The 17,146-nt window shown below is 39.4% G+C and overlaps 1 protein-coding gene and 1 pseudogene across 1 annotated transcript; one reads left to right on the plus strand and one right to left on the minus strand.

Annotated features, from left to right (window-relative positions):
- Window positions 1-752: 752 nt before the first annotated feature.
- On the minus strand, window positions 753-1,705 carry LOC119805867 (annotated as a pseudogene).
- Window positions 1,706-11,422: 9,717 nt separating this feature from the next.
- Window positions 11,423-16,956, plus strand: LOC119805863 (tripartite motif-containing protein 43-like). The gene is made up of 6 exons (XM_038317639.1): window positions 11,423-11,833; window positions 12,354-12,449; window positions 13,750-13,980; window positions 14,781-14,803; window positions 15,210-15,307; window positions 16,574-16,956. Exons 1-6 carry the CDS (start codon window positions 11,423-11,425, stop codon window positions 16,954-16,956), a joined length of 1,242 nt encoding a protein of 413 aa, XP_038173567.1.
- Window positions 16,957-17,146: the final 190 nt, after the last annotated feature.

Below are 17,146 nucleotides of genomic sequence, written 5' to 3' on the forward strand. Positions count from 1 at the left end.
GTACCAAAAGCTCTCAGATCTAATATCAAATAACAGAATTTGGCCAGCATTCTTTATACCACTTTTAGTTAATATGCACTACACGCGCATGATGCAAGTAGGGAAGAAGTTTTTGAATCCACGCATAAAGGACAAGACAGACTGTTACTATGCCAAACGTGCACTGAGTCAATTAGGATGTTGTTCAAATTTCCTTAATGGGCGGCAGGAACACAGCTTGCTGTTCTTTGCTACAGAAAATAAGGGCAGGTCCAAATATCCTCTTCACTTAGTTTCCTGAGCTTTTGTTGGACTCTAGCGTCCAAACACCAAGGAGGAGTCGCCCCCAGAGACCACCCCTCACACCACAGCCCATGCAAAAGCATGAGGATTTTATTAACTCTGTCATGACAGGGTCCCTCAGCATTTGGGAAGCCAAGAGACCCCGACTAGCTGGTACAGGCTACTTTTAAAGGAGAAGGCCATAGAAGCAAGGGGGGGTTGTGACTGGCTTATTAGAAAGGGCTGTTACCAAGGGCTGGAGGGCTGTTGCCAGATCAGATGAGGCAAGAGGTCATTTTGACCCCGTTTCCCAGGGGACTGAATCAAAACATACGTATATGGGTAATTGTTCAGGAACTGAGTACGTTCATGTGTAGCTGTTAGGTCCTTGGTTCCCAGGGGAGGAGGGGAAGCACTATGGCACAGAGGCTGAGAGGATTCAAAATTGTCAGAAATGGCTTCAGAATTGTCTTAAAGTCTTATACTTTCTTTGCATTCTGTTTTTCTTTTGCCTTTTCTACAAGTGGAATTAACTGCTGGTGTTCTGCTAAGGTCCTTAACAATTCCATAATGAAAGGCAGGTAGTTATGCTTCCTTCTAATATATTCAATCTTATATCTCTTTAACTTTTGTACTTCTTCTTCACTGAGCATCTGGTTTCTTCTGACTGAATAGCACTTAACACAGTACTACGCTGATCTGTATCCATGGGTTCCTCTGCAAGTTGTCTTTGTAACTTGGCTCTCTTCTGTTCATATATCATTTTTCTGTCAGATACAATGGCCATTAAATTAAATCGAATTTCACCTTCACTATACTTTTGTATCCTTTTCTCTATGACTGGCCTCACTGCACTAATCCAGTCACCTTGATTCCATGCACCTAAATCAATTGGTCCTTTTCTTAATCCATCTAATTTATACCTTCTTCCATTAACTGGAACATAACTGACACAGTGAAAAGCATCTTCTTCTTTGGCTGACATCTTTGTACCAAATTCAAACATCTGCTGTCATGCAAAACTGTTGTGCACTTGTCGAATCACATCTGAGTTGCTCAATGCCAACCCTTTCATAGCTGCATCAAAACTTTGGGAGAATTCTTTAAATTCTGATAATGTCACTCTTAAGTGGACATCTTGATGGGTACAGTTCAGTAACACACATACAATAGCCTGAGTGGCACAGGCATTATTAATTACTTGCTTGGCAAAAAATATTGTTTCAAGTCTGGAGTCCTGAACCACAGTGACTGCAGGTTCTTCTCCTGGCTGCCACTTGAAAAGAAAAATTCGCCCATGAACTGGCTTTAACTTTTCAAAATTCTCAGGCTCTAAGCTCCATATTTCTGCTTGAGCTTCTCGGCAACCGAATCATTTAATGAGCTTGTTGAAAACCCCGGGGTCGCTTTCCATGAAACACCACTCCCCGACATTGCTAGTCATGGCCCCGGTCACATGCTGCCCCACTTCCACCGAGCACTCTCCGAAGCCCCCAAGCACCAGGTTGCCACGGGCTGGGCCTCAGCCCTCAGCAAACCCTCTGGCGAGCTTCAACCCCACCTGGTGACACACACCTTTAATCCCAGCACTTCAGAGTCAGAGGCAGGCAGCTATCCATAAATCTAGGCAGTCTGATCTTCAGAGCTAGTTCCAGTAAAGTCAAGGCTACACTGAGAAATCCAGTCTAAAAATAGAAAAATGTTGCAGGTTCTGAAGTGGCTCACAAATCAATTTCCGTATAATTCTCTGCCTGGTTAATTTGAACTTTACAAAGCCGGAATTTGGCACCCTTGAACTCTGATGTCTTTAAATTGTTGGAACTGAATTAGAATGACATATGTGGAATAAATTTTGTTTTGTTTTGTTAATAAAGAAAAAGTTGAGTGTTTAAGCAAAAGCTATGGGTATGGAAGGACTTGCAATTGAGGGGATTATGATCAGAAAGAGGTGCCCAAAAATCTCAAAGATGCATGAAGATTTTTAAAGATTTATTTACTTATGTACACAGTGTTTTGCCTGCATACCAGAAGACAACAGATATCATTATAGATGGTTGTAGTTACATGGTGTAACTGTAAATTGAATTCAGGCCCTGTGGATGGGCCGTCAGTGTTCTTAATCTATGAGATTTCTGGGAGGCAGAAGCAGGTGGATCTCTTTGAGTTCAAGGCCAGCCTGGTCTACAAGAACTAGTTCCAAGACAGGCATCGAATATACAAAGGGAAACACTGTCTCAAAAAAAGCAAAAAAAAATTTTTTTTAGATTTCCATTAATATTTTAATGTTGAAATATTCTAAAATTACAGACTTATGATACCATCGTTTGTTACAATATCAAAAGCAAAATATTAGCAGACTGGAAAATATTTAGGTACTGTAAAATATTGACGGAAAGTTACTTTTTTTTGGCAAGATCTCAGTTCACATCCTAGGCAGGCCTTGAACTAAAACTCCCACTGCTTCAACAGCCCAGTCCCAGGTCTCCAGGATTAAATGTGTGAGCTGCCATACCCAGCTAAGCAGTCACTCAGGGAAGCTTGTTGTGGAGATTTGCTTGTGGAGGTTGGCCTCAGAGTTAATTCAATCTTCCATCCAGTCAGAATACTGGTACTGACAAATGGCCACATATGGGATGTATTAATGAAAGCAACCATGGGAGGAAGTGGGCGTGGTCTTTAGAGAGTATATAAGCCAGAGGTTAGCCAGGTACAGTCTTCACCAGAGCAGACAGAGTGTGTTTCCACACATCCTGGCTCTTCAACCGCTGGATCTATCTTCTGCACACATTGAGGTTCAGACCCTGGAGCTGAGGAAATAGTGTGGTGTTCTCTTTCAACATTGCTGATGCCAGAGACAACTCCTTGGGTGAGTACACAGTTTACAGAGGAAATTCTGTTATTTTTCTTACATTAGCATATGATTAAACTGAGTTTTCAGCTTAGAAATGACTGTTTGCCACTACCAAAAATTTTCTGCTCCTCTCTAGTCATCTTTATTCATCAATATAATGGGAGTTACTGCGATAGATAATTTAGACTCATCTATACACATGGTTTTGTTACCCTTATGTACAATGCTCAAGGTACTTATACCCTTCACTTTTCAATTTGGCTGTCTCCATTCAAAGAATACTTTTAGAGTATTTCCTTATGTACTTCACAGATGCCTGAGTTTTTGATACCTCTAAATTAGTGTACACATTTAATATATTAAAATTGTGAACTTTTTAGGTGTGAGTATCCACCTTAAATCGAGGCCACAGCTTTTGGTGCCAGCCTTGTGAGGGATTTTTTTTTTGTGGGTTGATTCATTTTAGTGGAGAGATCCACCTAAATTCTGATCTCGGGTTGTGAGAATCCACCTTCCATTTTGGCCACACCTTCTGGTTTCTGCCGAGAAAAAGGACGTGTAAATGGAATTGAGGGAAAAATGATTCATGATTTCAACTAACAATATATTAGAAATAAATGATGAAATTAATTCATTCAGGTGAAAAGCAATCAACTGTACCAGACTAAGATCCTGTAGGTTCTACCTGATGGTGGTGAGACACACTTAATCTCCACACTTCAGGGGCAGAGGGAGGCAGATCTCAGTGAATTCCTGGCCAAGCTGATCTACAGATCTAGTTCCAGGAAACTCAAAGCTGCACAGAGTCTCTGAAAATAAATGTTGCAGCTTCTGAACTGCCTCACACCTGAATTTTCACACAGCTCTCTGGCTCGTTAATTTGAACTGTAGACAGCTTAACTAGGCGTTATTGAAATTTAATGTCACTATACACTGTTAGAACTGAATTGAAATTATCTATATAAAATGAACGTTTTCATTGAAAAAGAGATATTTGGGTGTTTAAGGAAATGGGATGGACGTTGAAAGAGTTGCAGTTGAGGTAAAATGATGAAAACAATGTAGACAAAATCCTCAAAAAACTCTTCAGATTTTTTTAAAAATTTATTTGTTTTTTATGCATAAATTGTTCTGCCTGCACACCAGAAGATACCAGATCTCATTATAGATGATTATAGTCACCATGTGGTAACTGGAAATTGAACTGAGGACTTCTGGTAGAGCACTCAGAGCTTTTAACCTCTGAGCCATCTTTGAACACCTTTAAAATTGATTTTTTAGATTTATATTAAGAACTTTTTAATGTTGATATTTGGTAAAATCACAGATTGTTGGCATCATCATTATCAAGAGCATAATATATGCACATGACAAAGCATTTAGATACTGTAAAATATTGTAGGAAAATTACTACAATTTTTGACAAGTTCTCAGTTCATATCCTAGGCAGGCCTTGAACTAAAACTCCTCTGCTAATTCTCTAGGTCTCTAGGATTAAAGGTGTGAACTGCCACACCTAGCTAAGCAGTCACTCAGGAAACCTTGTTGAAGAGATTTGCTTGTAGGGATTGGCCACAGCTAATTCTGTCTTCCATCCAATTAGAATACTGTTACTTACAGAAGGTTACATATTTGTGTTAGTGAAACCAACTATGGAAGGAAGTAGGCATGGTCTTTAGAGAGTATATAAGGCCACTCCAGGGCCCAGCTAGGTCTATTCTTCACCAGAGCAGACAGACTGTGTTTCTATACATTCTGGTTCCTTGACTGCTGGATCGATCACCTGCACCTATTGAGGATTGAACACCAGAGCTGAGGTAATGCTGTGTTGTTTCCACTTAACAGTGCTGAGACCTGAGACAATTCCATGGGTGAGCACACTGTTTACAGGAGGAAAATCATTGTTATTTCCTATTCATATTTTTTTTTACCCAAGTGAGGTTTCTGCTTAGAAATTACCATTTGCCACTTACCAAAAAAGATTGTGTTCCATGTGATCATCTTTCTTTATAAATAAAATATGACCTAGAGCGATGATAACTTTTAGATTTTATCCATCACACTCTTTTGTTCCTCTGATCTAAAATGCTCAAGGTACTAAATTTGGCTAAGGGAGGAAGGAATGCCGTTCATTTCCTTGTGAACTTTCGGGGGACGTGAGGAAGGGAAGGGAAGGAAGGAACCTTTCCTTCCTCCCTCCCTTCCTCCCCTTCCTTCCTTCCTTTCTCTTTCTTTCTTCTTTCTCTCTCCTCCTCTTCTCTCTCCTCTTCTCTGTCTCTCTCTCTCTCTCTCTCTCTCTGTCTCTCTCTCTCTCTCTCTCTCTCTCTCTCTCTCTCTTTCTTTCTTTCTTTCTTTCTTTCTTGGTTTTTCTAGACAGGATTTCTCTGTAGCTTTGAAGCCTGTCCTGGAACTAGCTCTTTTAGACCAGACTGGCTTCTAACTCACAGAGATCCTCCTGCTTCTACCTCCCGAGTACTGGGATTAAAGGCATGTGCCACCACTGCCCGGCTCACGTGTTCCTTTTCAATTTTGTTTGTTGTCTAAATTCTAAAAGCGCTGAAACCTGTATATTAAGTATACCCATGTAATATATAAAAATTAAACATAAAGCAAAGAAAACAAGCCTACCTACCACAATCCCAGAGAACTTAGACAAAAATGAGAACACTAAGAGAGACTTACGTAGAGTTAATCTACATGGGAAGTAGAAAGTATAAAACGAAAAGATCTGAGTAAATTGGGAGCATGGGGACCTTGGGAGAAAGCTGAAGAGGGGAGAGGAGAGGTAGGGAGAGCTCAATAAAAATCAATAAAAAATTAAGTGCTTTGAATTCCTTGACAATTACTAGTCCTTACAGATGTTTTCTATAGATATTACGTATAAAAAGAAAGACTCAAAATGTAGTGAAGTAATTTATTTTGGTATTTTTCTGTTGTAATTGATAGGAAATTTTCAGTGTGAAATAATGCTTGTTTATACCTTACAATCTTGGAAGAAGTGGTTATTACTATTTTTGATTTATGAGTTTTGATGTACACATGTGATTAAATTACTGAAATCTAGATAGTGGTACATGCCTTTAATTCCAGCAGTTGGGAGACAGACAGGCAGATCTCTGTGAGTTCAAGGCCAACTGTTCCACAGAGCGAATGCCAGGATGGGCTCCCAATCTAAACAGAGATAGCCTGTTTCAAAAAAATAAAACAAAACAAAAATCCTGAAAATTAACTCAACCATTTTTTTTTGGTTTTATCGAGACAGGGTTTCCCTGTAGTTTCTAGAGCCTGTCCTGGAACTAGCTCTTGTAGACCAGGCTGGCCTCGAACTCAGAGATCCACCTGCCTCTGCCTCCCGAGTGCTGGGATTAAAGGCGTGCACCACCACTGCCTGGCCTCAACTGCTTTTGTTAAATTTATTTTTTTATTAAAAATTTCTGCCTCCTCCCCACCTCCCATTTCCCTCCCCCTCCCCCCACTCGCCTCCCTCTCCTTCTCCAGTCCACGGAGCAGTAAGGGTTCCCTGCCCTGTGGGAAGTCCAAGGTCCTCCCCCCTCCATCCAGGTCTAGGAAGGTGAGCATCCAAATAGGCTAGGCCCCCCACCCCTCCAAAGCCAGTTCATGCAGTAGGATCAAAACCCAATGCCATTGTCCTTGGCTTCTCAGCAGCCCTCGTCCACCATGTTCAGGGAGTCCTGTTTGATCCCATGCTTTTTCAGTCCCAGTCTAGCTGGCCTTGGTGAGCTCCCATTAGATCAGCCCCACCATCTCAGTGGGTGGGTGCACCCCTCGCGGTCCTGACAACCCAACCATTTTATTCATGAAACTAGTGTCTGGTTCAAGTCTGGCACAATTTTTAAAATTTTATTTTCCATATTCATTATTTTTGTGTGCTTACAAAGTATTTTGAAATGATGCATCTAATGTACAGCAAAACATACCAACAGAGGACCATCAGATAAGAAAGCCAACATTGTAATCAAGGTCTCTTTTCTAAACTGATATCAACAGTGAAAATAGTACTGGCTTTTAGCTGACACAATACCACCAGCTAAAGTCATTGAATCCATTTGCTTCAGACCCCGGAAACTTAAGTTATTTGGAGGATATTTTCCTCCAACAAACCAAGATTCTTGATTTCTTTAGATATTCAAAGAGAAATGGAATGTGTACCTGTTGACTAGGTAGCCAAGTCTCAAATAGTCTTGAGAATCTCATTTATGTCTCTAGGATTCATTCCACACTCAAACCAGGATTAGTATCTTCAGTAAGCAAACAAGTTTCCATAAAGACTCCCCTGGTATTCACTCGATGGACCTTTGTATAGACATGGAATCTTGTTGGCATGTCTGAAGGTTTATTTGAAGTTGTTTGACTATAATTGGGGATCCACATGAAGTGCTTCATGGTTTTGGAAACCGTGAGGCCAGCTACCTCAGGTTCTGCCACCACTTATTTCATATTATGATGGACAATGTTGATGGAGGATTCTCATTGGCTAATAAACAAACTGCCTTGGCCAGCCCTTAGGTGGGTGGAGTAGACAGAACAGGAAGAAGGAAGTGAGGTAGATGGCTCAGTCAGATGCAACGCATCTCCTAAGTTAATAAATCGCCATGCCTCTGCTCTGTGGAGCAGACTGTCATGCCTCTCCTCAGGGAGAGATGCCATGAAGCCAGCCACCAGGTCAGATGTCTTGAATCTTTCCCTGTAAGACACCACTTCGTGGTGCTACACAGATTATTAGAAATGGGTTAAAGCAAGATGTGAGAATTAGACAATAAGAGGCTGAAAATAATGGGCCAGGCAGCGTTTAAAAGAATACAATTTGTGTGTTGTTATTTCGGTGCATGAGGTAGACAGGCGGGCGGGAATGCAACCCGCAGCTCCTCACTACAGAATGGTGCCCATGTGGATAACTGAATCCACAGAAAGTCTGAGAAAGCTTGGGAAAGACTAGAGTAAAGCATGTTTTCTTGATAACAGCAATTTCTCGGGTCTGAGCAAGCTCTCTCATCTAAGAGAGGCTTCCTGACTCAGCTTCAGCTGCAAAACCCTGCAGCTCATTAAGAGGTCCTGCCACAAAACACTTAAACAGTGTTGATGAAAAGCTTTTCAGTTTTCAACTGTAGCAGGAAAAAAGTTGTGCTGTTTTAAAATGCCGACTTTCTGGGTCATCCTACCAGGGCAAAATCTGACTCTTTCAAGCAGGCGGTACTGATTATGGAGCTTTTGATTGTTGTTTAACACTGTAGCAGCTTGCTTGCTGGCAGGGACCTTGAACTGCCACAGAGTTATGGTGATAAACATGGCTACAGCTGGTACCTCTGCCATGAGGCTGGAAAGCTAAGGAATGAGCTGGATCTAGCTGCCAAAGTCACAGCTTTAGTCCTACCAATATTGTTTGGTAAAGTAAAGACTCATGTAGTCAGAAAGAGAGATATACAGTAAAAGAAAAATTCAAAGTCGAAGAAAATGTCTAAGTGGTTTACATTGTGTTAAAAATATATGCAGCCTAAAGGTTAAAGTTCTTAAAAGAAAAAAAAAAAGAAAAAAAAAAGGGAAGTGGTTTGTTGTGGTGGTACACACCTTTAATCCCAACACTAGGGAGGCAGAGGTAGATTGACCTCTGTGACTTCAAGGTGTGGTAGCACACACCTTTAATCCCAATGCCTGGGAGGCAGAGACAGACAAATCTCTGTGAGTTCAAGGTGTAGTAGCACACACCTTTAATCTGTGCACTGGGGAGGCAGAGGCAGACAGATCTCTGTGAGTTCAAGGACAGCTGGTCTACAGAGTTATCCCAGGACAAAGATATACAGAGAACCTGTCTCAAAAAGTAAAAGTAAAAATAAAAGAAATAGAGGTTGAAGTAAAGCAACATAAAGATGGAAAATGCACAGAGAATCTTGATATTGTATGCTATTATGCTCTCTTTGAATTGTTTGAATGCTGGGGAAGAAGCAACAGCTGCTAAAAGATATTTGTTTATAAATGCTGCTGAACTAATCCAACATAGATATTTTGAAAATACTTTGACTCCAGAATTTGGATGTAAGGATATGATACTTTGGAAGAGATTCTTCTTTTGTTTTTACAGAAAATGAGACCCTGTGGATTGCTTCTATCCCGATATGGTATGATAGACCATGCCCTCCTGAAAGGTTGCTGTGAACACCCTCAAAAAATTACTTCACTCAACTGATGACTGATATGAACCTGGCACACAGGTTATACCATGAAAAGACCTAAATAACAGCATCTCCATTCAGCAGGAAGCAGTTTGGAGAGAAATAACTGTGCCCATATTCCCAAATATTGTTTATAAATGTTCTTTTACATTTAAAGGGGGGTATGATATAGATATGAATAATTTGCATTGATATGGATTTTGCTTTAGTGATTTAAAGTTAAGGTCAATTTTGTAATATGTATATGTATTTCTGATCTTGATTAAGGTATTATGATTGTGTAGTTCATTTAAAAATGTAATGTATAATTAGGAAATATAGGTTGTTAATGAATAATCATTGATAATAGTCATGCTTATAGTTATGTTAAATTTTCTAGATACATAGAGATATATTTCAGTTAAATAGGCATTCTTCATATCTTTCAAAGACTATAGAATATGACATTTTAAATGTTTTAATAACTTAGGACTTTTCAGGAAAAGACATGTCTGCTCCTGGCAGCACCAGCTACTTCAAGATGAAGATCGGCATCGAAGAGGCTCCTTATTGAGTTTGATAGCCATTTGGGCAAGAAATTGCTCTTTCTTGGACTGTTGGCATAAACTGGACACAAAGAACCTGCAGAAAGAGGACTGCTGAAGTTTTCTAAATGTGAGATGATTCTTTGGGGTTCCTGATTCATGAAAGTGTCTGCGAGACATTCTACAGGACACAGCAGATACTAACTGAACTGCCTTTGAAATTTCCTGCTTCATGGAAAAGTCTGCTGGATACTATGGGCCTGTAGGCCAAAGATGGATGCCCCAACAGTACAAAAGAACTTTGGGTGACTGTCCAGGCAGCGAGATGTCTCTTTCATTTCTAGAGTTTTGGAAGTAGCTTACTTCTTGTTTACCTAGGTAATACTGTGTCCTTCTGGAATCTTTGATGGACTTGAAGAATAGATAGATAGTTATAGTTTTCCTTAGTTATGATAAAAGATAAAGTAGATATAAATATTGTAACTGTAATTCTTGCTTGATAACTGTTTTGTTATATGTAATTTTACTGTGCTAAAGTGAAAGCCTTTTTGTTTAAACAATAAAAGGGGAAATGATGGAGGATTCTCATTGGCTAATAAACAAACTGCCTTGGCCAGCCCTTAGGTGGGTGGAGTAGACAGAACAGGAAGAAGGAAGTGAGGTAGATGGTTCAGTCAGATGCAACACATCTCCTAAGTTAATAAATCGCCATGCCTCTGCTCTGTGGAGCAGACTGCCGTGCCTCTCCTCAGGGAGAGAGATGCGATGAAGCCAGCCACCAGGTCAGACGTGCTGAATCTTTCCTGGTAAGACACCATTCGTGGTGTTACACCGATTATTAGATATGGGTTAGTCAAGATGTGAGTAAGAGGCTGAAAATAATGGGCCAGGCAGTGTTTAAAAGAATACAATTTGTGTGATGTTATTTCGGGGTATAGGCTAGCCAGTGGCCAGGAGCTGGACAGGATGAAAAGCAGGCCTGCCCGCAGCTCCACACTACACAATGTCCTTGAATTATGAGACAGCATAAATTCTTATTCTTGTTACATTTCTGCAGCAGAAAAAAGATAAGTAACTAATAGTGTGTTCATGTGTCAAGGGGATGGATAATGGGATGTTCATGTGTAAGATGCTATAATTAGAAAGCAAAACATTTACTAGGGATCCTGTTACTTGGAAATTGTTTTCTTGTATAGACAATCAAAGATAAAAGAGTTCAACCAACATAGTTCTGTAGTAAACAACCAAAATGTGGACCTGAAGTACTTTGATCAATGCAGTGTAAATTCATTCATAAGCACTGAGAGAGCATGTCTCAGACCTTGAACCAAGGTACTAATTTGGATGGAGTCTCTGGAAAAGATGCAGATTGTAGAGCACAGAAAGTCATCAGATCAATCTGTATTCATGTGAAGAAGAGTGAATAAGAAAAAAATTAGCAACTGCAATCCTATGATTATTTTGATTTTGGATGCCAGAAAATGAAGAATGTGTTGTTATAAACAGAACAGAAACACAACTTGAATAAAATTTTGTGAAGTTTTTTTTTTCCTTCTTTGGGTTCAATAACATAAATTCTGCTTTCTTCTTTCAGAAAAATGGAGTTAGACCTCTCACAAGCCTTCCAGGAAGAACTCACCTGTTTCATCTGCATGAGCTACCTTACAGACCCAGTAACCATAAGTTGTGGCCACAGCTTCTGTCGCGCCTGCCTCCACCTTTCCTGGGAAGACAGCCAGCTCCCTGTCCAATGCCCTATGTGTAGGGAACCATCCCAGCAGAAGGGCTTCAGAACCAGCATTGTTCTGAAGAAGCTGGTGTCCATTGCCAGACAAACCAGCCTCATGAAGTACCTGAGCTCTGAGGAGCATCGGTGTGTGACCCACAAGGAGACCAAGGGGATCTTCTGTATGGAGAACAGGATCTACCTCTGTCAGCTCTGCTCTGACTCCCATGAGCACAGAGGTCACAATCACTGTCCTATTGAAGCAGCTGCTGAGGATCAAATGGTGAGTGATGTTTCTGAGAGAACATGAAACCTGGAGAGTGAGGCTCAGTGGACAACAGGAAGATGCTGGTCCTGATGATGAGGAATCCACTCCTTTCTGAATGGTGGCCCTTTATTAGCAGCTAGTGAAGAAAGAGTGACTATAAATGTTAACACTCCTTGGGAGACCCGTGGGTGTAAGATCAGTTGTGTTTTATTACACATTATTTCCAGGTCATTGGAAAGTGAAATGCTCTATTCATATCTTTTAAAAAATACAATGGAGTCAGCTACAGAGAAGCCTGTGAGAAACCCAGTATTATGCAAATTACTCAGATATTATTCATAAATATTTATCACGTTAGCTGAACAAAGGGATATGCCATTTCTATTTCTATGTTTTTAAATGTAAAATTCAGTTACCTAAAGTTAAAAAGGAACATTGTGATCCTTCTTTTCTTGCTAAAGTTAATTTATTTAATGTCTAAGAGTTTGCCCATCATTACTGTTTATCAATAGTTGATATTCATCGTTTCTTACAGGAGAGATTTCTACAGCAAATGACATCTTTATGGAAGAAGATCCAAGAAAATCAAGAGAATCTAGAGGAAGAAAGCAGAGTGAAAAGTTTGTTTATAGTGAGTATGATATTTATGCTAAAAATCTGATTGAGATAGTTTTTTTTCATAATCATATTTCAGGATTTGAGTATAAGTCATAGGATATGATACTAGGAAAGCATGTTATGATGGTCTCCTATTCCACATGTAAAATAGAGCTCTGCATGTGGAAAGATGGACTGGCTGTGTGGGAAAAGAGTCTGAGACTAATGAGTGAAATGAGACGAAAGTGTGAGTTGCTGACAGTTCAGCACACTGCATTAGACTCTAGGACTGCACCACGTATTCTAATTATTGCATGCAGAGTTTCATACTCACGTGAACATATGAATTATCTATCAGTCAATACCATTTCTTCAGGCAGCTCTGGCTTTCTTTGACAGGTGAAAATGCTTAGGGCTTGATTGCCTTTGTGTTGAGGGAGGCTACTTGTTTTATTCCTGGTCACCCAGACCCAAAATAATCACACAGAAATTATATTAATCAAAACAGTGCTTGGTTGGTTAGCTCAGGCTTCTTATTAACTCTTAAATTTTAAATTATCCAATTCTTATCATTTTGTGTATTACCACAAGGCTCATGCTTTACCGGTAATCTTCTTTCTGGAGGCTTGCATCGTTCTCATTTGGCAACTACATGGTGTCTCCTTGATTCTGCCTACTTCCTCCTCTATCTCTGCTTGGAATTCCCACCTTGCTCTATTCTGCCCTTCCAGAGGTCCAAAGAAGTATCTTCATCAAATAATGGAAACAAAACTCGTTCACAACATACAGAGGGAAATCCCACATCACCTCTCCTTTTCTGTCTAAATAAAAAGGAAGATTTTAACTTCAACATAGTAAAATTACATATAACAAAGTAGATATAAAGCATGAATTAGTCACAATATTTATATGTACTTTATCCTTTATCATAATTATGGAAAATTATAATTAAAACTATCTTCATCAAAGACACCAGAAAAATATAACATTACCTAACTTAACAGGAAGTTCACCGTAAAGAATCTCCAAAACTCTAGAATTGACAGACATCACGCTGCCTGGACAGTCACCCATTTTTTTATAACACTGGGGCATTCATCTTCAGGCTACAGACCCATAGTTTTCAACAGCATTTTTCATGATGAAGGAAATTTGAAAAACTGTTTTCCCAAGAAGAAATAAATTAAAGCAATGAATTTCCATTTTTGCCAAGTCCATCATTGTGTGTGTAGCACAGTGATAAGAGTCCTTCATCAAATTTAAGCATAGAAGGATACAATGGAGGAGAATGAGGTATTTTATAAATATCACTGACAATGTCCCGTTTTCTTCAGGAATACCTGATTATGAGGAGAGATATGATCAGGGAAGAGTATAGGAAATGGCATGCAGTCTTCTGTGAACAGGAAGAGCAACACATTCAGCACATGATAAATGAAGGCAACCGTGTTTTAATTAAACTTAAGAAAAGTGAAGCCATGATGATCCAAAAGAACAAACAACTCAGAGATATGTATCAGGAGCTGATGGCAATGTCCCAGGAGCCATATGTGGTACTGCTGCAGGTGAGCTTGGAGGAGTGAAGGAAAAGGCTTTATTGTCTTAGCCCCACACTGATGATTGCTGTACTAAGATAGCTTTCACAATTCCCTTCATTTACGTCAGGGGGTTCCTTTTTGGGAATAATCTGGAGAAACGAAATTCTGTCATAATCTTGCCAGAGACGTTTTTGAAATTGTGTCAGCAGATTCCCCAAGAAATATGTCCTAACGTTTGCTTTTGTAGCTTGCTTCTCTGAAAGATGAAATTCAGTGTTGCCATTCTTGTACTCCATAGCCTCGACTTGGATATTATGAACAATTTCAAAGAAAGTTATTACTTAATTTCTTCTTTTTGAAAGTTGCAATTTGAGAAATGTTTGCAAGGAAGAGATTTTGAGGCAGGTTCCTATTCTCCAGCTCATGATCACATACAACTCACAGTAATCTTCAGGCCTCTACTCTAGCAATTCTAGAATTAGAGGCATGGGGCACATTGCAGTGATGATGTCAGACATTTGAAGTACCCTTTGTTAAAATATAAATATGTTTTGTGTTCAAGTTAGTTAATATTTCCTTTTGCAGACAATTGGCGTTTGAAAAGCAATGTAAAATCAGTATCAAGGTCCTTCTCATATTTTGCTCTCACAGCCTGATCTATCAAGAATTTGGATGGCGTTAACCTATGTTGTTGGCATTATCCTAAGAATTAAATATGAATTTTCAAGTTAGATGCTGTGATGTTCTCTGTCATTTAGATGAACGTCACAAAGAAGCTTTGTATTCCATTACTTTAGTAATCTAATTTTTTCTTATTTTCTTTGCAGGCTTTGGACGACATATTGAGAAGGTGTGTTTAGCTATTGGTGTTTGCTGGGATACCCTAAAATTGTTATAAAATTGATCAAGCTATTTAAACAAAGTGCATAAGTACTTTGACGAGAGAATATTCAATTGTTTTTTATAATGTGGTTTGGAATTTTTATTTGATTTGTCATATTTGTGAGGAACAAATGTGTGTTGATGTTCATGCCAAGTGGTATTGCATATGTGTGGACGTCAGAGGACAACTTTCAGCAGAGAGTCCTCAATTCCACCATAGGTTCCAGGGATTGAACTCAAGTTGTCAGGCTTGTGTGGCAAGGGAATTGACCTAAGATAAGTGCCATTTGGCTGAAGTTGGAGTGAGGTTTTTCCTAACCAACTGTGATGATATCTTTTGTACCAGGCAAATCAATATTTTCTTGTCCTTGCAGGAGTGAGTCAATGCAGTTGAGCATTCCCCAGGGTATGAAACCAGAACTCTCTGCTCTCCCCATGACTGGACTCACTGAACGATTCAACTCCTTCAAAGGTGAGTGTGAGCAATGATGGAAATAGCAGAGGGACCCTTACACAGTGAGAGCACTTCACAAACATAAATATTTTAAGGCCTGAGAAATAGGTCTTCGTTAATCACATGTAATCTCAATTAATCACATGGCTATCATATAAGCAAAGAGACAAAATCAGGTTGCATGTAATAGTGGCTGAAGAGAGAGTATCAGTTTTTCATTGAGGCCTAAGGAATGGTTAATTAATTCAGGACAGTGTAATTCAAATTAAGAGCACTTCTGGTGGAGATATTTGATTATGTTCCTTTATACTTTTTAACAATTGATTTTATACTACATTATAGATAATAGATAATAGATTATACAAACTATAGTGTTGTACATTACTAATTCCAACAATATCATAGAAAGAGAGGACTGCCAATGAGTTTGAAGACAGTTTTGTCAACATAGTGAGTTCCACACCATTCAAGGTTAAAAAACAAGACCCTATCTCAAAATGAATTAAAAAGAATAATCATAAAATAACTAAACAGAGCCATGTATCATGAGCAATGAATATAAAACAAATTGATAGGACATGAGGCTGTGTCTAAATCCTCCTTATAGATCTAGAAGTCAATTTCAACCTCACAGGGAAAATGTATCAGCGGAACCAGAGGTCAAAGGAGGACAATTACTTTCAGGGATCTACTTCTAAAGTATATTGAGCTCTATCTTTAGTATAAATATGATTAATTACATGGAAAGAACAACACCAATGTGAAAGCAGTCACTGCACATGTTTTATGAATAACTTTTTTTTGGTTTTTGAGACAGGGTTTCTCTGCAGCTTTTTTTTAGAGCCTGTCTTGGAGCTAGCTCTTGTAGACCAGGCTGGTCTCGAACTCACAGAGATCTGCCTGCCTCTGCCTCCTAAGTGCTGGGATTAAAGGCGTGCACCACGACCACCCGGTTTATGAATAACATTTTATGTAGACCCAGGAGGACATTCTTTGCTATTGCTACGGCTGCTATTACACGTCTTCACTTTACCAGGTGTAATTAAAAGTCACCTGTCTGATGTAGGCTGATGCTCCCTCCTCTACAGCACCTACAAAAATATGATAAAAGTTTTCATCATGCTACCACTCTGTTTCTTTTGGATATCCTGGTCTTTTATGATTCTGAGTCACATTTAACCTGTTATCATAGTCTGTTTTTAAAATCTGAGAAGACTCTAATGACCCCTGACACCTGAGAAATACAAATGGCCATTTTAACAAAAATGTTTACTCTTCCCACAGTGTCCATTTCCTTTGAAATTGTAACTGTATTCCATTGCAAGAAGAATCTATTTAATCTCATGAGAAGATTCAACTTCAGACATCAGCATCAGGATACATCTGTGGATCCTCTTGGAATCTATTTGGCCTCATGGAGATCACACAGCTTCATCTCAGGGAAATATTACTGGGAAGTAGATTTGCAGGACTCTTGGGACTGGGCTGTAGGAGTTTGTACAATTTCTTGGTTTAGGAATTCAAACCAAGAGGTTAAAACTGACGGTGCATTCCTTCTTTTCTGTGTGAAGGAGGGTAGTCATTACAGTCTCCTCACCACTAACCCAGTGATCCATCACTATCTAGAGAAGCCACTGGGCCAGGTTGGCGTGTTCCTTGATTGTTAGGCTGGATATTTAAGTTTCCTGAATATTGCCAAGAGTTCCCTCATATACAAATATCCTAATAGCACCTTCTGTGATGCTGTTTGGCCTTTCTTCTCCAGTGGCCAAACAAAACCATAGGAAGTTGTAATCCATTATCTTGTGTTTTTAACTATTTCCTACTGTAATGATACATCTTTTATTGGTGTTGAAT

This window comes from Arvicola amphibius, unplaced genomic scaffold (assembly GCF_903992535.2).
Source record: "Arvicola amphibius unplaced genomic scaffold, mArvAmp1.2, whole genome shotgun sequence".
Lineage (NCBI taxonomy): Eukaryota > Metazoa > Chordata > Mammalia > Rodentia > Cricetidae > Arvicola > Arvicola amphibius.